The sequence below is a fragment of the Lonchura striata genome, chromosome 20, assembly GCF_046129695.1.
Source record: "Lonchura striata isolate bLonStr1 chromosome 20, bLonStr1.mat, whole genome shotgun sequence".
NCBI classification, from domain to species: Eukaryota; Metazoa; Chordata; class Aves; order Passeriformes; family Estrildidae; genus Lonchura; species Lonchura striata.
In genome coordinates, this window is record NC_134622.1 from 4,030,554 (window position 1) to 4,052,656 (window position 22,103).

The window sequence follows — 22,103 nt, forward strand, 5'->3', positions numbered from 1 at the left end:
CTGTCAAACATCTCCTTCAGCTTTTGGATGAAGAAGAGAGATTTGTGACAACAGGATCACAGCCCCAGCCACATACCCATTTCCTAGTTTTCCCATTTTCCCAGGTTTTATTGCTATGAGTGACAGGGAAGCACAAGGAGCAGGGCCCTTGACATTTTTGGCTGTTACTAACCTGGCACTCCAGCTACAGAGACAGAAAACTCCCTTGATTTACATTTGGAGAGCAGAGCCTTGCTTTCACAGAAAGATTTTCTGTTCCTTTTTTCCCCATGGAAAAACCTCCCACTCAAGGACCAACATCACTTCATCCCAACATCCCTTCCACTTTGCACAACGTTCACTGCAACAGCATCTCTGAGCAACAGCCCTGCCCAGTGACAGGGTGTCAATGCTGGTGTCACCCCACACTCATGGGCACTGGACCCCACTGAGGATACCTCAGGATACACAGCATTTTGGCTGGAATTAAACAGCATCCCATCAGGAGACTCCGTGTGTCTATTAGCTGCTGAGAGCAGGACACCACAGGGAAGGGAACTGAACTGTCAATTCATTTCTAGAGTGGAAAAATGTATGTTTCAACACATTCAGATACAGATTTTAACACGGCTTGGCAGCTCAGAGTGACAGATTAACTCCAGGCAGCCCCAACTGTGAACAGCAATTGGGCACCACAGCAAAGAACAATCCTCACAGTTCACAGCAGGCCCAAAGCACCAATAAAGGATTGTTAGAGGGGAGCAAAAGGGGGCAGAAGTCACTCAAGTGAGGCCCCACATGCAACTCTGGATCCCACATTTTGGCAAGATCATAAGGAATTACCTCCAGGTCCCCTTTTGTAATGGATTCTTCCTCCACACGGAACTGCAAGTCCTCCACTTTCCTGGGGAAGGAAAGGGACACACAGAGCAATCAGGAACACTCAGCTCAGCACCCTCTGCCTAAGCAGCCATTGCACATCAGCCTTTCCACTCTTGGATTACTGCAACCATCAATGGAGAGCTCCAACAAACGGAAAAGCTGCCCAGAAACTACTGATAAACTTTTTGTGTTCTGAAACCACCCACCCAATATTAAAAAAATCACGTCATGGCCTGCAGAATCCAAGTCTGAGAGGAGAGGGACACAGACCACCTTTGGATCCAAACAGCTCAGCAGAACCTGAGCAGCAAGCCCCATGGAGCAGGACACTTATAAGCAGTTTTCCACACACAAACGTGGCCTTTTTGTAAGCCACATCCTCAGACACACAACTACTGTTCTCTGACACAGGATCCTGGAAACAAGCAAAGCACAATGAGGTTTCACTGGATTATTTAAACCTTGTTAACCTGCAGCTGAGCACTGGGCAATTCCTGTGCCAAATGCACAGGGTCCATACAGAATATCCCAAGGGAACTGGATCCTCTGCCTCCTTGGCAGAGGGTGGGAAGCTGTGAGCTACCCTGGCAGACAGAAGAGACCTCCCCACAGACTCTACAGGCCACTCATGCATAAATGCAATAAAACTAACACATTAATACAGACATGCCAAGGAAACCCTTCTCTTTTGGGAGAGAGAGGCCAGTAACAGTAGAAAATAACTCAATTTTCTGCAAGACTCATCCCTCTTCTCTTTACTGATTAAAAAAAAAAAAGCTGAGGATGTTTAGTTAGTAGCCAGATGTAAGGAGTATGATTCTGTTACAGACAAAAATAGCTGTGAGTGTACATAACTAACTTCATAAACAAGCTTCCTTGTCTAAACCTCCTCTAATTAGAGGAGGGAGGCATCTGTTGATATTTAGAGGAAAACTCAGCTGTCTTGGGTTAAAGGACCTCCTGGAGCTGGGAAACCAGCTGCCTACCAGGAGCACGGGGAGACTTATGCATGAAAGAATATTTCATCCTCAGGAGGGCATCAATAATTGAAATCAACACTGTTTTCAGTTATTTAATACACATAAATGTTTTTCTGTTTCCACAGAAGAGTTTAATTATACTCATGGAGTACCTGGACTCCAAGAATGCCATGCAGATCTTCACTCAGAGAGGAAATGTCTGCACATGAGATGTGCATGGATGGGGGCCTCTGGCATGTGGGGAGATGGTGAATCCCACTGCAGTAAGGTTGCACTCCAGTTTGGCTTCCCTTCCTCACAAAGAACATCCTCAAGATCAGCCCATCACAAATGGAGCGGAAGAAGGGGACTTGAGCAAATCCAGGTTGTACAGGAGGATCTGTGATGGCCCAACATGCACATGCCTGTTTATGATCCAATTTTTATTTCACACTGTATCTTTAATTCAAAACCACCTGAAGGCTTCCTCACTGTCCATACATGACTTCACCTCCCTCACATTCATCCTGCTTTACCTCTTCTCCTCTTCCAGCTGGTTCAACAGCTCAATCTTCTCCTTCTGCATCCCATCCACCAAGGCTCGTGCTCGCTGGAGGTTTCCTTCTGCCTCTGTGACATACTGCAGCAAAAAACAAGCCCAAGACACAAAAGTTAGCCATGCCTGAAGTAGTACAAAGCTGTTCAAGAAAGGGTCAGAACTAGAGAACAGAAAGTTTTGATGATCTATTTCAGAGGATGCTGTGGAAAGAGCATATTTTCCAAAGAGCTTAGGATGTAGGGGTCAAGACAACAAAAACTGCTCTGTCTCCAGGAGCTGTAAGTGATCCATGCTTCAGTCCCTCTTTGACCTGACCCTTCTGGAGACTCCACCTCTGATTAGAGTTAAGAACTTGAAGCCTGAAAAGTTCTGAAAATCTGGTCAGAGGTTACCAGTGCAATCCAGCCCCAGTCATGAAGCAAGAGAGATATTTCAGTTTTCTGTTAATTCATTTGTTACTGATAATTACTGAAAAACACAATGCACAAGAAGAATGTCAGCTTGCAGTTGATTTCCCAATTTCTCCTGCATTTCTGACAGGCAGGTGTGACCCACCACACAGTGCCATCCCTGCTCCCAGGTAGCTCACTTGGCTTTAAAAGCATGAGTAAAGAATTTAGGAGAACAGCAGATGATAAAGAACCACATACTGACAAATAGCATAAGCACAAATCTCTTTAAGCATTTTAATACATAAACTATCCTCTGTACAAATGCTTGTGCAACAAACAAACAAACACCAACCTAACATGATCAGTCTGTTTTTCTTCTAGATTTTCTGCCTTTATTTACATTATAAAAGCATCCTCTCTGGTGGGAAAGCAGTGGCAATATGAACTGAGCTGATGGTGTCAGCACCATAAAATCACTGCAATGCAGTCACAGCCACAGCCAGATTCAGTGGCTGAGGGGAACAAATTTGCCTTCCACTTGCATTTCAGCATTGAAATGTATTGATCCACCAGACACAAACTATCTACTGCCTCTGATCTGGCACAGCCGTTTTCCTGCTACTGGCTCAGGGCAGAGATAGCACATGTGACACTGGGAGAGTGGAGACAGAGCCTCAGCATAACTCACCACAAAAAAGGCAGAAATTCAGAGCCCAAGTTTCACACACAGCGGTAACGTTATGATCTGACACTTTCAGGGGATATCAAATATTCAGATATTTGAGAGCTAGTGATAAAAAGCCTCATTGTCTCCTACCTGCTCGTGCTGGGCCTTCATGATGGCAATCTCCTTCTCCACCTCACAGATGTGGCTGGTGGCTTTGGCAACCTCTGCCCGCTCCAGGTCTCTCTCTGCCAGCAGCTGCTCAATGTGCTGCTGCTTCTCCTTCAGTGCCTCCTGCAGAGCTGTGGTGCCAGAGATCTTCCGGGCATAGCGAGAAGAGGTCTCAGTCAGCTGGGAAAGAGTTAAAAAGGGATGGGGTGAAGCTGTGTCCTTTCCAGTCCAGAGTAGCTGAAGCCCCCTGTTACATCTGGAATGCTGCTCACCTAATGACTATTTATTCAGCTAAACAGAGCTGCAGTTCCAGCTCAGGGCCCTACAGGGGAGTTTAAGTCTGAGAAACATCTGGACAATGCTAACAAGCTCACAACATAAAGATGTTTCTCTTGTTCTGCACTGCAGTGAATACAACATTTCCCAAAGGACACAACATGGGGTGGGAACTGGGTCAGGAAAAATTATCATGCATTCTATCATCTGCCTTCTTAGATACAATTTATTGACGGCCTGCACTGATGAAATCCCAAAAAGGGAGCTCGGCTGGGTAGACTGATCTCAGGTGGAGACCAGTACAGGGTTAGTTGATCCACTCCCAGGAATGACACTGCACCCTTGTCCCCAGCCAAGAGGGCTGTGGGTGTTCTGCAGCAACACCACAGCAGAGCCAGAACTTTTAATAGTATCACTGCCTGCTCTGCTTTCTGCCTGCTTGAGGACCTGCCAAAACCCCAGGCATGTGACCCAGGACATTGTCACCCTCCACAGTGAGACAGTGAGCTTTGCACAGCTGGTCAGTGGAGCAGCATGACCATGCAAGACTGGAAAAAGTGTCCTTTTTCTGCAGGGATCCCTTACAAACCTGCTCTTGCCAGCAGAACTGAGATTCATCCCACTGCAAATTGCACTTAAGGTCCTTTAATGGTCACAGCTGCTTGGTGTCCATTACTTGGAGGCAGACTGTGAGGAGGGTAACACAGTCCCACGATCCATCCCCCTCACCTCGTGAATGCTGAAGGAGCAGCTGCTCTGGAAGAAAACCCAAGCCTCCTGCTTTGTGGAGCTGGGTCACAAAGGTGGATTGAGGAGCAGAGACCACGCAGGAGCTACTCACCAACCCACTGCGGCTGGGCCTGCCCCCCACGGACGAGGCCACGGAGCTGACGGAGCTGATGGAGGAGCTGCTGGGGCTGTGGGTCAGGGCTGACACCCCCATGGCCATCCTCTTGCTCTTCTTCGCCTTGGCAGGGCTGGTGGATGGGAACCCGATCCGGATCACCTTGTGGATGGGAGCAAAGAGGCCAAACTTGGGTGGGCACTGAAAGTACCTGGAATACAGGAGATGCACCAAGTGAGGAGTGGCAGAGCAGAGCAGACATCTCACCCAAGCCTTGAAGAAAGGCACTGCCAAGCAGTAAAAAAAAAACACAGCTCCTCTCTGGGTGCTTTGCTGTGGCAGTGCTTCCCGTGTACAAGTAGTTGGATTATTTTCCTTTCCTGCTTGTAGTACTGGAAATCTCCATGTTTGCATTTGTGGTGCTTTAGCAGGGGGACCTGAGGTAATTGCCAAGCACTAGAGGCTGTGCACTTTGATAAGATGCCAGGAAAGACACAGCTGGCAGCCTGGAGAGCACAGATCCCAGAACATAAACACAGCCACAGCACAAGAACTCCTTGCTCACCAACCAGCCTCCCCAAAACTCATGTGTGCTCTTTTCCCTGCTTTGAAGATAGTGATGGAGTAAAGTGTGTCAGCAGGGAGATGTCAGAAGATGGACAAGGCTCAGCTCAGCAATGAGACAAGAGGCCATGAGCAGGAAGTTCCAGCTTAAAATGAAGAACTTCTTCCCTGTACAGTGAGCAAGGCCTGAACAGGCTGCCCAGAGAAGGTGTGCAGATATCCCAGAGCCTTCAGGACACAACACTATGCCATGTGCTCTGGGATAACCCTTTCTGAGCAGGAAGGTTGGACTAGATGACCAAATGTGGTCCCTTCCAACCTGACCCACCCTGTGACTCTGTGAAATAAAAAAATCCGAATCACACAGCTCTATATAAACGTTCCACAGGGTAAAAATCTTTCCTACCAAAACAGGTGAAAATGGCAGCTCAAACCTTTGAAGTTAAAAATACAATTACAGCAAACTCCAGCATGTGCTACCTGCTTTGGGTGGCAGAGAAGCTGTTTCCTATGCAAACAAACTTGGAAAGGTGAAAGGATGGAAAAGGGAGGATCCAATAATTACAGTGCATGGTCTCTTCCACAGCTGCAGTGAGCCCAATGATTCTGTCTCTCCAGACCCCTCTTCCAGAATAAAAATGAGCCACAACTCAGTGTCAAACCCTGGAAATTCCTTCAGGGCCCTGACCAGCATAAATCAAGGTTAATTTGCTGCTGGCCACCTGCACTGCAGCAAGAAAAACCAGATCACCTCCAGCATTGTGTCCCCCAGTTTCAGGGGAGCAGCCAACACAAAAAGCTTCTCTAAGAGCTTTCTCTCCCAGGCCTCACAGCAAGAATAGGACTAAATACTGGGTCATAAAACAATCTGTCTGATGTTAATATAGAAAAAGCAGGTTCTAATAACTAAATTACACAAACCCAGTTTTACTAGCACAAGTTTACTCTCTCTCCAGATGTGAGCAGCTGTTTCCCCAACTCCCTTTAATTTTTAAGAGCTGGCAGCCACACAGCTGTGTCACAGGCAGACCCCTGTGTGCTTGGGAGGCCAGGGAACAGCCTGATCTCCAGCCAGATGAGAATAAAATTAAATTTTAAACATCAGCTCTGATCCACATTTTTTCTATAACTTTAAACAATCCCTCTACAACCCCAAATCTCTCAGCCTCTTCGACTTCCTGCCAACACAGGCCCTTGGGTTTTAAAAACCAGCCACACCACAGGCTGACCTCTTGAAAACCTGCCAAAGCCCTGCTCAGCATCATTTTCCCAAATTCCAATAGGCACAGGCAGGCCAACAGCCCCTTCCATAGCTCTGCCTGCAGTAAGCACAGACTGGTACTCGAGGCTGCACAACAATCCCAAATGTTAATTCCCTTAAAAGCCTCTGACAGCTCTTAGCAAGTTCAAATTTGCATCACTATGTCTGCCCATTTTCTTTCAGTAGAAAGTGGTTGCAATTAACTTTTATAATTCAGAAGCAGGGACTGGGTCCAAACCACTTGGTAGAAAAAAAAAAAAAAACATCTACATGAAAATCAAGAGCTGCTCTCACTTCGTGTGGAGGAGCTCTGTACTCACATTACAGAGAGGAAACAGGGCAGAAAAGTGATGGCAATGCAAACTGCAGGCGGAAAACAGCACAGGAAATGTTGAAATAGATGGAAAAATCTTCACTGTCCAAGGCTGGCAAAAAATGCAAAAGTAAAAGGTCTGGGCAGTTCAGTGAGCAAGGACTCTGACTGGAGCAGAGAGAGGAGAACAGTAAAATAAGCAGGTAACATTTAAATTACTAGAGATGAGTACATGGAGCTTGCTTGGCTTTGTGGGACTGACACCAAACCAGCACCAGCACCTCCTGTGCAGACAAGAAAGCAGAAGCAGCAAACCTCAGTGCAAACCAGCAGCATCTGAAGTACAGAGGGGCTCCCCAAGTGATACCCTGTCCCCTGGGCCACTGCTCTGACCCACAGCCTGCAGGCAGCCTCCACTGAAGAGCCACAACTGCCAGGAAAGCCCAGCCCTAGGGCTTCCCCTTGCTGCATATCCACACCTGAACCTGCAGGAAAATCAGTGGGAAATGAATTTACAGAGAATTCTCAAAGCCTGGCAGAAGGCTCACACGGTGTGCATCTGTATGCAAACCTTGAGATAAGAAATGCTGACTTAGAAATGCCATGGCATAAGACAGATATTGTTGAGAGAGAAATAGAACTAGAAACAAGTTTCAAAGGATGGCCTTGCAAAAAAGACTGGATACTTTGGAGAAATAGAACTGTGAAAGATGCATTGTAGTAAGACCCACGAAAGGTAATTTTAGATGATTGGCTTTCAGGCATCTACAGCACGGTGTGGCAAAAGCTGATAGGACTAGAAACACTTATAACTGTAATTGAAATTAGGAAATATTTGGCTTCTGATTGTGATGGTGTGAATTATAACATCTGCATTGTCACACCTTCTCATGAGACTGAAAATGGAATAGAAGTTTTTTAAAAGGCCTCTCAGTTACCCCATCTCTGGGCCAGAAAAAGACATAATCCAACAAGCCACCACACATTTCAGCCAGTTCACCAGTAGCTCAAGTGGAGTTGCCTGTGACAGCAAAGGTGGACAATGTCACCAAGGGCTCCAAAGGCTTCACTGCTCCCACCAGCCTCGGTGCCCTGAGCTCCAGTTTTGGCTTCACTCTCTCTGCAGCTGCAGCAGGCAGTGCTGGGCTTGCTGGCCAGTGCTCACGAGATGGCAAACACCACCAAACACAGCCTGCAGAGTCCTGGACAGCCTCTGCCCAGGCTGATCCTGCCAGGACAAGATCAGGACAGCCTCAAGAATTCCATTCTGCCACAGCAAACTGGGAATGCTGACTGGGGGGTGCCAACATGCACCAAGAGAGTTGGTGTTACTGTGTTAGCTCCTCCAAAAACACTGCTGCTGAATGGGCACCTGCTACAAGAAATCAAAGGCTGGATGAAGGCTCCAAAGGACAGACAGGGACAATGCTGCAGCCTTGCTCTGAACAGTGGGAAACAGAGAAGCCTCTGCAGACAGGGCACACACCACAACAGCCAAGATGCAGCAGTTTCAGAAGACAGATGACTTCCAGAAGTTGGATTTTCAAACCTCAGCAACAGAGGTAGGAGGATGAGAGGCAGACAGCACTACACTCACATCTGCCTTTCACACCTTCCATATGCACAGAGACAATAAATACCTTTTGAGCACCATGAAGATTAATCTTCCAGATAGTTTGAATTGTATGATAAAGAAAGCAGGGACTTGCATTCACTCCATGATTTATTCTCTGCCATCCTGGTTCTTTCATTTTGAGAACAGGCTGAAACTTGGCCATCTGCTGCCAATCATTTATTGCTTTCTTGCCCTGACATTGAACAAGACAGCTTTTCTCTTATTTAAATAAAAGCACATGGCTGCTGGACAAAAGGCTTACCCAACAGAAGAAACCTTTATTACAGAACCTGAGATCTAACAAGACAGAATCTCTTAGCTCCTCTGTGTCAAAGGTATAGGTTAGACTTGATAATATCAAAGGTCTTTTCCAACCTAGTTAATTCTGTGAAAGATAACTCTCACCTCTAAAGCCAGTCTGCCTTCAGAACCTCCAAGAAACCAACAGTATTTCCCACTTAAGGAACTTGTGTAGAACAAGGAATCAGTTGCACCTGTGTTTGAAGCATGGTCAGAGCTGCTGTATAATTCAGATTTGAACACCACCAATTTCAATATCCAAGGCCTGGGTCATTCCATTAACTAAATTACACCTCAACAGAAAGAGCCTGTGAGATGTCTCTGCATAGGTTTATAGGTGCTAACAAAGTCTTTTTTGGAAAAGAAAAGAGTGAAGGTGCCTAGGGAGTCAGAGGTGGTAAGATCAATCAGCAGACACCTATTGCACTACAGAATTAGTACAAGGACAGAAAACAACCACCAACTGCTCTTTTGGTTTTCTGGAAATTTGTTCCCAGAAAGAACAGAATAAAACATTAAGCTGAGGAGAAAAGAAAGTAAAATCTTTGTCTTTTGCAGCTCTGACAGGAATAACTTATAGCACAAGAAGGAATATGTGGTAGAAAGCAGAGCAAATACAATCAACAGAATCAGTTTATAGCAAAAATTAAATCCCACTCTAAGTTCTTTCCTCTCCCTACTTTCTCCTGTTTCCTGAAGCCACTCAGGTTCCTCCTTCAAAGAAATTATCTGATCCTGCTTTAAAATGACCCAGTGATGAGGTTTGTATTGATCTCCCTGCAAGGGAGAAAACCTAAAAGAGTCAAAATTAAGCACTTCCTCCCAGCCCACAGTGTCCAACCAAGCACAGCCCTAAGTCTCCTCCCAGGTCTGATGGCATTTGCCCCCCAGCAGCCCAGGAGGTGTGCAGAGCTCACAGTACCTCGTGCCAGCAACGGCCCCATCGTTCTTCCCCAGGGGCTCATCCAGCTCCACGCCGCACCACTCTCCTTTGGCAAAATCCGTCTCTCCCACGTAGCGCACCACTCCCGTCTTTGTGCCACCGACCTGCCAGAGAGAAGGTGCTTGGATTAGAGGATTAGAGATGGCAGCACTGCTGTAGTAACGGCCCCTGGCTGGAAAATAATTATCATTATAGATTAATAATAATTATTACATGTCAGAATCTGTGCTATTCATGATTCTGAGATTGTAGAAAGTCTCTGTCTTTCAGCCCCACTGCCAAAGAAAAAGCCATAATTCCTCTGTGCTGGTTTCCAGGTTGTTTATTCTGTTTATCTCTCACATGTTCTGCTGCCCTGCCCAGCTCTGTCCTGCAGGGCAGCGTGTGGGGCTCTGCCCTCAGTGGGATGTGACAAACATTAAATACCAGAAACTCCCTGGGCTGGATTTACAAGAACGTGCCAATATCTGTTACCTACATTGGACAGTGTGTCCCCAGCCTGAACCAACAGAAAAATGCCAACACCACAGTGAGACATGGAGGGCATGAAGAAGGAGAAAAAGGACAAGGCACACCCAATTTCCTCCATCTTGTCCCCTTTGGACCCCTTATCTAGAATCTTAAAATTTTACTTTTGCACCCATGCCACACTTAATTATTACTTATATCAAACACTCAGAGCTTGTAATTCATGCTGTAAGATTGAAAACTCTTTTCCATGGCCAGAGATCATAGACAATGTCTCTGGGGGCTCTGTCCAGGGGGGTTCCTGACCCCTGCCAGGGTCCCAAACCTGCCAGGACAGCCAGAGGGAAGCCCTGGATTCCCACAATTACAGACTCTATGATTCACAGAAGCCTGGCCAATCTCTATTTTTATGAAGAAAACCATTGTTTTTATAGACAGTTATGACACAGCTGGACTTGATTGGTCCTTTAATTAAAACACTATTGGTTAATTAAGAAACCACCCTTTGGTAAACAGATCTCTGTAACACATTTCACATGCTCACAAGAACAGGTGCAGCAAGTGGAGAAAATAATTGTTTCTCATTCTTTTCTCTGATCTCACAGCCCTCGCCAGGACAATGCCTGGGAAAGCTGTGCCTGCTCTCCGTGGCCACAGAGCTGCTGCCACACAGCTCTGACACAAAGGGACTGAAGCTGGGACAGCTATTTAAAGAGGGGGACAGACATCTGTATTTTCTGTTTCAGATCTGATGAAATCAGCAGACAGCTCTCACACCAAGTTCTATCTAATTGTTATAAAAGCAATAAAATCTTATATTTTACCAAAGATAAAATGTTGTTATTTTTATAGTTGTTTTGGGAAAAACAACAACAACAACCAAGCATAAAGCAGCTAAAAGTTTCTGGGAGTTCCAAAAAATAGAAACAATATTGAATAGTTCTCACACCAAGTTCTCCCAGCAATAAAGCTCTCTTTCCAATAACTACAAAGTGATTTTAAGACTGCCTGCCTGGAAGATATCAGAGTAAATATAATGAAAGCATATTTCAAGGTGTTAATTAATTACACCAAGTTACTTGTGAGGCCACAAAGGAGTTTAAGCCCTACAGGCACAGCTCATACCTGCCTTGCCTGAAGAACCATGACCTGCACTGACAGGTTTTCAGCCCTGTGCCCGTTCAGCCAGCAGTTTTGGGCAATCCTGGGACATGACAGCTGAGCCAGGAAAGCACTCACTGCTCCTCAGCTTGCTCCCAGGATGTAAAAACTGCTCAAAATAGAGGTGTTCCACTTTTATCTACACTTCCTACAGCAACACACTGCATGGGAGTGGGGCTCAGCTCACTGCCAGGCATCCTCCAGCACAGCTTTCTTCCCCCACCATGGAGAAATAAGAATAAATCACACCTTTTCCTCCTGAATTTACACTTTCAAGTTCTTAAAGTTTGCAGCTTACTGAGGAGACTGAAGGAGGGCAAGTCAGGAACCCTGGGAGCTGTGCTTTGATCACTGCTCTGAGAGTGGCACTGAGCAGCTGCCTCCGCTCCAAACACTCCACTTAGACACTTGGGCTGAGAAAAGGAAGATACAAAAGGAGGAGGGTGGTTCTAAAGGTTCATACTTCAAGTAAATCAGCATATGATCTAAACCTTTTTAGCATCTCTCTGCCAACACCTAAATTCAAGGAAGAAAGCTTAAAAATAAGTTTAAAATTAATTTTGCAGCTTCATCCTGAATGACTTGCAGTTATTAATTTTCTTAATATTAAATTGAGCATTAAAAGGTATTAACAGAATATTATTTTCCCACAGAAAACAATGAGAGCTGAATGCAGAAATCTCTGGGTTTGTGTATTTCAGGGGAGGAATGTTAAATCCCTAAAAAATTGCTTATGTAAATGAAAAAATAGTTTTCCTAGACTAAAAATACCTGCACCTTTTTGGACTAAACAGCACAGCTCTGAAGTCTGGGTCCTACCTCAAATCCTGGGAGGTTGCAGCACACAGCTTGAGTTAGTTCTCTGGAATTTCTCTCACTGGGAATTCAAAGCATTGCTGCTTATGGAAGAAAATCTTTGGGGATGTTGTTCTCTTTGCTACAGGGTAGAGTAAAATATTTGCCAGCAGGAAAAGGATCATAAGAAAAAATTCTGGTTCTACTTTGTGCCCAGGAGTAAAAAGATAATTCAATTTCAGTATTAGGTACTTGGCAAGTTACTGATTTGAACAGTCACAGTGAATTCTTTATCTAACACTCACAGTTAAATGCTGGTTCCTATTTTGATTGAGTTTAAACAGATTTAGCCTCTTAATATTAATGCCATGATTTAATGCCATTCTAATACATTTCTTTAGCTGCAAGTTGAACTCGATATAAATGCAATTAATCATAGGAATAATTCATAGGAACTTACCACTGCTTGCGTGCCCCCTCAATTTTATTTTTATTGAGTTTTAATTCCAGATGTTGAGTCAGATATTTCCTTTACCAAGCCATATGACCCTGACAGAGTCTCATGTAAGCCTTAAAATCCAGTGAGCTCCCTGCATCAGTGTGACTGTAGCATCTACTGCAGGGTCCCACACAAAGAACCACTCGGGCATGTCCCCATCAGTATAATTTATTTGAGAAAGCTTTTTCCAACCAAGAGAGTAAAACCACTACCCCTACTGACCTGATACACGTATTATTTATGCCAACACTAAAACTGTGCAGTAAGAGTGCAGGTCCTGCTCCCACCCAAGCTCCATGGCAGAGAACTCTAAGCACAGATCAGGTCCAGAACTCCCCTGAACAGCCACATAATTCCCTCCTTCCAGAGCAGTGTATTCTCTTTTCACTTTGCTTTTATAGTTGTTCTGGGAAAATCAGCAATAACAAAAACCAAGCACAAAGCAGCTAGAAAGAGTTCTTTCTAGAAGTTCCAAAAAATGGAAACAATATTCACACAGGGATACTAGATTTTTTTGGTTTGGAGATTATTTTGACCAGTGTCAAACACTCCCAAGTTTCTCCACTTCAGATAAAAAAACCTAAATTTAAACAAGCTTGTGGCAGCCCTTCCTCTTCAGCTGGAGTTGAGCAGCCTCCAAGCCACACACCTTGGAGCTCCTGGAACATTCAGCTCCAGACTGAAGCTCCCTGCCCCCTTTTTCATGCCTTTAATCAAAGATTCTCTTGCTTCCCCAGTGAAATATCCTCAGTAGTTTCAAGAAACAGTCTCAACCTTCACAACAAAATGAAGGCAAGGATATTTAGAGGATATTTAGCAGGTCTGTATCTACTGTAGCATGCAGCCATGGAAGGACATCACACACCTTCCCTGCTAATTGTGGTATCAGTGACATCACGTTTCACTGTGCTTTTCCCATCAAAATGACAAAATGGGATCCAGACCAGTATCCTAGGGCTGAAAAGACAATGATGCTAATCCTTCCTGACACTGCCTTCAACTGAGCTAACATCTCATTTAAAGTATTTACCAGACTAGCAGCAGGACAGATCTCAGTCTGTGAGTAGCACCCCTCCAGCCTGGGTTTGCTCTTTGCTCCTCACACCCTGCCCATCCCACAGCAGATTCCTGCTCTAAGCAGGAACCTCTTGGGAGGTGCCCTCAGCCTATGGCCTGTGGGCATTGCTCTGCCTGCAATACACTCCAGCACTGCTCAGGAAGAAGAGGAAAATAAAATTCTCTGTGCCTTTCAGGCCGTCAGGGACTGTCTCCAACCATGTCATGCACATTCAGGGGTCAGGGCACCTGCTTGATCAGGTTTTTTTTTCTTTTTCCTTCCTTTCTTTCTTTTATAGTAGTAGCTTAATAAAGTTTTTTTTTTTTCCCTGTTATTAAGCTTGGGCCTGCTTTGCTCTGTTCTTGATTCCATTCACAGCATTCATTTGAGAGATTGCATTTTCATGGGGGCACTGGCATTGTGCCAGTGTCAAACCATGACATAACCCCATGCAGAAATCCAGAGATAACGGTGTCCTTTTGGTTTAACATACTAATTTATCCATTTAAACTGATTTTGAAAGTTTCCACAAGACAGGGCTGCTGACCAGAGGGTGGAGGTGGGAGCACAGAGTGCCCAGCACATGGACAACCTCCTCTGCAGAGCTCCCATGTCCTGTGCTGGACCCCAGCAGAGCTGTGAGACTCCTGCTGCTCCCCTCTGGAAAGGGGAAGAAAGAGCACACACAGGACACTTGCTGCACACCCTGAGGACCTTCAAGTACTTTTTGTGTTCAGCACATCAGCTTATTCCACTCTGCTACTGGATGATGCCAACAAGAACTTGGTAATCACCTTTACTGGACAAGTGAGGCTGGTTCTGGTTAGAGCTGTTCCTGCAGGTTCTATCCAGCCTGTAAACTGGAGCAACCATCCTTTCCTTGGGGATGAATGGCTGGGTTTATTTCCCCCTCCCCATACTCATCCACCCACTAAAGGATCCTATTTCCATCCAAGCTGAGAGAGGCAGGAGCTGTTTTCCCATCATACACAGTTTAGCTCTTCCAAGCACTGAAAATCACTGTACAGAAATACTTGACTTACAGAGGGTGCTTTTGGCAAAGGCACAGGCTGTGGGTCCAGCTACTGCAGATCACTTGAAATAATGCAAGGGGGTAAATGTGGCCATCACATACTGGGGCTGTGTCCCAGCTACAGCCAGGGCCAGTGTTCAGCAGCTGGTAAAAGGTGGGGAACTGGCTTGTGGTCAGGTTTATCTGTAAATAAAACTTCACCTCCAGCAGCTTTATCCAATTGAATAAATACCATGTCATCTGAGAATGCCAGACTGCTTTTATGATAAAGGGAGACAGACAGCCAGGAATTACAGGACAGCCCTCTGTATGTGAAGTACAGGAATTTTTATAGTTTCTTTTCATCCAACCTCTCATCTTTGTGCCTACCCATCCCCACAGCACAAGTCAGCATTGCACAGCAATGAGTCTGACAGCACTGCTGATGCAAGACATTTCTGTGCATTTATCTGTCAGGCACCAGTGAGAAAATTATATCCTAGGGAGGTGGTGTAAGAGGAAAGCCTGGAATTACAGCATCCCCTTCTGGGGCTGTCTCTGATACCAACCCTGCCCGTGTTATTAACTCAGTTTGCTCCAGCACAGTCCAATTACAGCTCCTGTTTAACTACAGGTACTGCACCCAGCAGACAAGGGCCAGGCAGTGGCTCAGCCCAAATGAATGGTTAGGAGGGTGTGCACAATGAGCCTCTAAGGGTTAATGTGGCAGCAGGGCAGGGCAGTTGCTTTGAGCTATTTATTTCCCTCTTTGTTTCACTGCATAGAAACAGGACAGTTTGGGTTAAAAAGGACCTTACAGCTCATCTTGTTCCAGCCCCTGCCATGGGCAGGGACACCTGCCACTAGCCCAGGTTGCCCCAAGCCCCATCCAACCTTGCTCTGAACACTTCCAGGGATGGGGCAGACACAGCTTCCCTGGACAGCCTGTGCCAGGGCCTGGCCACCCTTACCAGAATAATATTTCTTAATATCAAATCTAACCCTTCTCTGTCAGTTTGAAGCCTTTCCCCCTTACCCTGACACTACAAACTCCTGTAAAAAGCCCCTTTCCAGCAATAAGCACATATAGTGAGGAAAGAGCTCCAGCTAGGAGTTCTAGATGTTCTCTTCTCTCTTGAATCCTGCAAACAGCTGGAACACTGCACTTCCCATTGCCTGTCACAAACTTCCATAGGGACAGAGATCCATCACTCCCACACTGCCATTCTCCTACTCTCTCTAGCCATGACACAGCAATTGCTGGAGCTCTAAGCAGGCAGTGGAATTCTAAGAATCCTGCCTTGATAGAAATACAGAATTCTTCTTTTCTGCCTGGTTAGCAATAAGGGAATATGCCTGGTGATTGTCTGAAAAAGGCAACACAGGAACACTGCTGCATCCCTAGGACTCACAAGCTGGGAGAGTCCAATGGTTAACCTGGAAAACAGAGAGCAGGAATCCTTCCTTCATGACACCTTGCATGCCTTTTCAGCAGTGAGGCTTCATTCTCAGGCACTGAAATAGCTCATGGATTTTGGCAGCAGAGCAGGGACTCATCTCTGCCCAAGGAGAAGGGCTCAGGCTGCAATTCTCCTGCCCAGGGAGCTGCTCAGGGAATTATTTCTCACTCAGGAGGTTCAATGCTTTCTGCAGCTCCAGGCTGGCCAAGCAGGGCTGGGGCAGGGACAGGCAGGAGGGATACTGAAGAAAGAAGTTGATTTGTTTATTCATGAGTGATTTCCATCATTTGCCAGGGGCTGCAGCACACTGTGGGCAGAAGCAGTTCGCAGCAGACAGACAAGATGATTAAAACCACACGCTCAGGGGAAGGCCAGGATCCATTTTCAGCCCTGCCCAGCTGAAGTGCTGCTGCTCCAGCATTTGCACTGGCTTTGAAGACCTGTAAGTACCAGCAAAAGTCACAAACCTGGCATCCCTCCCAAAGGTATCTGGGGCAATGCCCCTCAGCAACTGAACCAGCCACTGGGATACACCCAGGTCCTCAGACAGCCTTATTTATCACTCCATTTCAATGCTGAACTGCACAATTCCAGTTGGGAAATACAAGCATGGCTGAAGGGCAGAATACCTATTCTAAGAGGATTTTTATTTTTTAGTTTAAATTATTTTTTATTTAGGCTGACATTTAATAAAACCACATACTTCACCCACTTCTGCAGAAAGCAATGGCATCTAAAGGGGAACGAGTTCAGCTGCTAAGAAGGCCTCTCCACAAAGAATGCAAAATACATTTTCTTAGGCAAAAAACCAAGCAGAAATTCCTCTCAGGCAGAAAATGCTCCACTGATCTGTTTCCAGCCCTTCTTTCCCCACAGAAAAGCAATAAGCCAGTCTCACATAAACAGAACTTCAGCAATTATCCCATTTCAGGAAGCTCAGCTGTCACTAAAGCAAAGGTTAATTGTCCCACATTTATTTGCCAGACTTCAAGAGATGAGTTCTACAACATTAGGGTGGATTTTTCATCTCTTAAATGCAATTTTTACATCTCTGGGAAAAAGTCAAGAGTGCCAAAGGCAAATATTATCTAACTCTTCTAATGGAAAGCTTCTAATGGAAAGCTGAAAGTCACTTTCTGCAACTGCTGGAAAGTCAGAGAGAGTCGTGGAACAAAGTAACTGAAAAGCAAAAATGTCTTCAAGCTATAATGGACTTTAATGAAGCTAAAAAAGGCTTTACCATCAGGAAATGGCCAGACTGCAGAGAGCCAGGTGTCCATCTGGCTGACCTGGAAGGGTCCCCTGCAACCTTGTGCTCCATCACAAGCAATCACTGAAAACACGTCCTCCCTCAGTTGAAAAGCCTTTGGTGGATCCCATACATCTAAAAGCCACTCTCAAATAAAAATATACTCTTTCAGAAAAGGAAACACTGAGAGTCATAAAAATAATTAAAGCTATACCAATCCATAGAGGATGAGCAAAGATTTGCTCATGGAATTTGAGGCAACTCAGGTCAATTCAGAATTATTGTTTATGTATTCCAATACCCAACATGATTGACGCCTCCCATAAGTAAAATAAAAGCTGTCAAGCCAAGCACATGTGAATGAACCATAACAGCAAATTATTTCTTATTATTATCTGTTCTTTTCCTAGATCCCTATGACTGTGTGCAAACAATTCCTCATGTTTCTGTAAGCTGAGCACTCCTGCTAGAACCAGTGAGAGACTAAACTTATTCCAGGCTCACTCTTTTGGAGCTATTTATTCCACTAACCAGTCACAGCACAAACTTTATCTAGTAACATCTGAGGTGGATAAATTAGCAGGCAGGGAAGGTAGGTTTTTAAGGATGCACCCTCATTAAAAAAAATTTAAAAACCCAAACCATTCCCAAAACACAACTCAACAGAAGTCCAGGGCAGAGATGCTCCCAGGTTGTATTCTGTGGCTATGCCAAAATTCACTCTGTGTGGGCCCTGCTGAGGTGAGCAGTGTTCAGGAAACAGGTCCTGTCTCAGAGAACTTATGGTCAGGAAAAAAATAGGGGTAAAACAAGTCTGGAGAACATCATTCCATTGCTTGCCTGGCTCAGAAAGAACAGAGCCAGGTTTACCACAGATTTTCTGGTTTGCAGTTTGCCTTCTATGACTGCTGATTGTAAAATCCTAAACTGTCACCTGAACACTCCCCCCCTGCAAGAGGCAAAGGAGAAAATGGGAACAAATAAACTCATCAAAAGAGGGCAGATCCTCAGGTTCATTTTGCCCCATGTGTGGCTGCTGTGCATCAATGCTTGTGCAAACACAACACTGCTGCCACCTTTCCCTGCCCCAGCACTGCAGGGACAGCAGCAGCTCTGCTGCCAGGAGGGATGGGCAGGGATGAGAGGCTGACTGCAATCAGGAAGCAGACAGGCCCTTGAGCAAGTGTCAGCTCCTGTGCACATTCTGGGGAAAAACTGAGAAAATCAAACTCTCTCAACTCTACAAACCTACATATTCACACTAGATTTACTAAGCATCATCCAGTGAGCACAAGCAGAACCAATCTTCACTTTCCCTCCTCTGAAAATAACCAACTTTACATTGCTTATATCTTATATAACTAAAATAAAAATTACTGGACAACCCAACACTAGTCCCAAAAGGATATTTGAGACTGGCTCTGACACACACTCCTGATTCACACAGACTGTGGAGCCAAACACCTGTCCTTAAACAGATGTCCAGTCTATCTGCCCACCCCCACAACCACTGCTGGTGCTGGAACCAGCTGCAACACTGCATGGGTAACTTCAAATGGGATTCAGATTACCCAGGGTGTGCAAAGACTGAACCCTCTGCAACCTGCCATGGCTGTTGGTCAGAGTCACCTTTACCTTTCAGATGCAGAGATATTACTGGGATACAGTCACAGCAGATCTGTGCCCAAAGGCTTGTCCCTTCCAATATTAAATATCACATTATGTATCACACACACTAACAAAACTGAACTCTCTTACACTGCTGCAGGACAGAACTCAGTCTTCCTGTCTTCAATATCATTCTTTCCCTTCTCCATCTCCTTTGCTAGGACATAAATGATGACAAACTAGGTGGCAAACTTCCAGTAACTCATTCCTAGTACAAGTGTGGCATTTTGGCTCAGTCATCAGGTACTCTATTCCAAATAATGAAAAAAACAACAAAAATCAGATGTGGAGAACTCATCCATTACAACAGTGATCTCTCCCAAAGTCCTGCCATCTTCTAAAAATTACTGAAGGTTCCCTTCTGTACAAGAAAGGAGTTTGTGTCACATCTGACATAAGAAAACTGAACCACCTGAAAGAGCAACCAGCAGGAGAGATTCTTGCAAGTCCTTTCAGACTATGTACAGCCACATGCACCAAGACACTGCTGCAAATTCCTTGAGAGCCCAAACAATAATAATAATGCTGCAAACTCCTTGAGAACCCAAATAATACACTCCATTATGGAGTATTGCTAGATTAGAAGGCAATTAATTATTTTGCTTCTATTTCCCTCATATTTCAGTTCTCTCTCTTGACATCTTTCTACAGCTCAGGACTTGTCCAATACAAGAAGCACTTTGGGACACGCTCTCCTGCACCAGTGTGAAAGACAGACATGTCCAGAAGACAGCATCCCAAATAACAGTGCAGATGTTTGATGCCTACTTGGCCCAGGCATCTCCCATGCTCCATCCAACCCTCTCCTCCTTCTGTCTCCTCCTGAAGCTGACCAGGAACACTCATCAGGGGGACAAATCCTTGTCCTGTGCCATTCCAGGGGGACCCCACAAGCAACTCACCAGCACACGATCCCCAAGCCGTAGGTCCTTCTCCCCTTTTTTCACCGACCCGCTGTCCGAGAGGTTGGATCCCGACTCGTTGCCCGTCTTCATGGCGCTGTTGAGGACGCTCTCCCGCAGCGGGATCACGCGGGAGGACAGCGGCGGCGTGGCCGTCCCCGAGTGCAGTGACAAGTTCTGAGCCGTCAGGGAGTCCACGGAGGGCGCGTCGCTGCCCGAGCCCTCGGCCACCGGCTGCCGCGTCAGCTTGGACGGCCGCGTGAAGATCCCCTGCAGCGGCTGGCACTCGAAGTAGCGCACGCCTCCGACAGAGCCGTCATTCTTCCCCACCGGCTCATCCAGAACAACCCCTGCCCACTGGCCCGGAGCAAACTGCGTCTCCCCGAGGTACTGGATCACTCCTGGCTTCACTCCGTTCACCCAGACGCGTTCGCCCACCACGAAGTCGCCCAGGAAATCATCGCCCACCTCGGCAACCTTCGAACCCGGCTTCTCGGCGCTGGTGGCGGATGTGGTACCCTGCTTGTGTAAAGGGGAGCCTGGGGATCAAGGAAAAAGAGGTTTTGGTATAAGGGGAAGTCCTAGAAGGAAGCCAAAACACCAGGAAAAGGCATTTACAGAAAGAAAACATCTGGGACGACAACTTAGATTGCAGGTGTACACCCTGTGAAGATTCAGCCTGATGCCATTACTTACACACCTTCTTCAGTGTTAATCTGCACAGATCCTCCATCTGCTGCCCAGTTTCTGAAGGTCTCACACAGAACATAACAAAATGGTCCCATGCCTTCATTCCCTTTACAACACCTCAGCCCCCTCACAGCCCCAGAGTGTGGATAAGCTCAAAAGCACAGGAGTGGTGGCAAGTGTTTAAAGACCAAAGGGAGCCCAATGAACTGCTGCTTTGCAGGAAGAAGCCAAATTCATCCTTTTACCCAAAAAAATAAATTAAAAAATATATTTTTTTTTAAGTGTGAGGCACTGATGTTTTAGTACTTGGTACTACGAGAACCCCATTGTGTGTCCCACTAACAGCTCCTGTGGGATCACACAGTGGCCTCCACAAATTCCCCATTTTTCCCAACTGCTGCTGTGCCCTTTGCTGGAGCAAATGCAGCAGCAAGCAAACACCTGGGGTATGTTCAATATCAACAGCATCTCTTTAAACGGGAAGCATCTACAAACCTTCATGCACAGCCCTGCAGGGTCACACAATGTGCATGGAACTCAACAACCTGGCAATAAAGAGTGTCCTTTTTCCAGCATCAGCCTTCCAGCAATTCTCTGCTGCCTGGGGAAGGAAAACTGCAGGTGATGCTGGTGTTCAGTACTCTGCTCACACTCTCCAGGAGAATCTTGATTGGCCAAATTCTCCATAATACAAAAGAGGACCCTTAAACATGTGACAGCTGCATGAATGGGAACAGAGTCAACAGCAAATGAGACAGCAGTGACCCAACTCTTGCTGACCCCATTGCCAAACCCTATCACCAACTTTGGGCTTTCAGCCCAGGCAACAAATGACAAGGACATGTGAACTTCATTAAAACTCTAAGGGTGAAAGGAAGAAGTTGAGTAAAGCCTTGAAAGAAACAACAGAAACTGAGGAAATAAGCTTGCAAAATAAGATCCAGCCAGTCACATACCATGGACCTTCAGCCATCCTCAGCTCTCATTAGCCCTGAGGTGCCACGTGTGGCTCTCCCACACAGCTGGTGTAGGGGGTGTTTGCAGGAGGCTTGGTCCCACATACCCTGTGCTCAGTGAAAACTCCCTGGACTCTTCACCCCAACTTTCAGCTGAAGTTTTGGGGTGCCACCAACTAGAAAACTCTAAATCACACCCAGGAAAAAAAAATTATTTGTTACAAGGGAAGGCTGGCAGAGGACACCCTGAGCAGCTGCAGAGACAAGGCAAACTTGAGTGCTTATGTGTAATGAGCTGTGAAACTTGTTCAGCCTCAGCCATCACTGTGGCTCAGTCCCCAACACTTCTACAGCTCTTTCACAAGTAATGGGCCTGACAGATCAGGCTCAGCTCCTGGAAAGAGTGAAAAACATAAAAGCTCTTAAAGCAAGACACTTCAAAGCTTTGCTAGAGGTCTAGCAAA

The 22,103-nt window shown here is 45.9% G+C and overlaps 1 protein-coding gene across 4 annotated transcripts in view; it reads right to left on the reverse strand.

Moving 5' to 3' along the window:
* CLIP2 (CAP-Gly domain containing linker protein 2) overlaps positions 1-22,103 on the reverse strand; it is a 75,882-nt gene that overhangs the window by 19,646 nt on the left and 34,133 nt on the right. For all 4 annotated transcript variants that reach the window (XM_021551041.3, XM_021551042.2, XM_021551039.2 and 1 more), the window contains exons 3-8: positions 19,994-20,532; positions 9,702-9,826; positions 4,724-4,937; positions 3,589-3,786; positions 2,357-2,460; positions 823-883 (exon numbers count right to left, since the gene is read on the reverse strand). In XM_021551041.3, the coding sequence (XP_021406716.1) occupies positions 823-883; positions 2,357-2,460; positions 3,589-3,786; positions 4,724-4,937; positions 9,702-9,826; positions 19,994-20,532 (1,241 nt within the window). The remainder of the gene's footprint in view (positions 1-822; positions 884-2,356; positions 2,461-3,588; positions 3,787-4,723; positions 4,938-9,701; positions 9,827-19,993; positions 20,533-22,103) is intronic.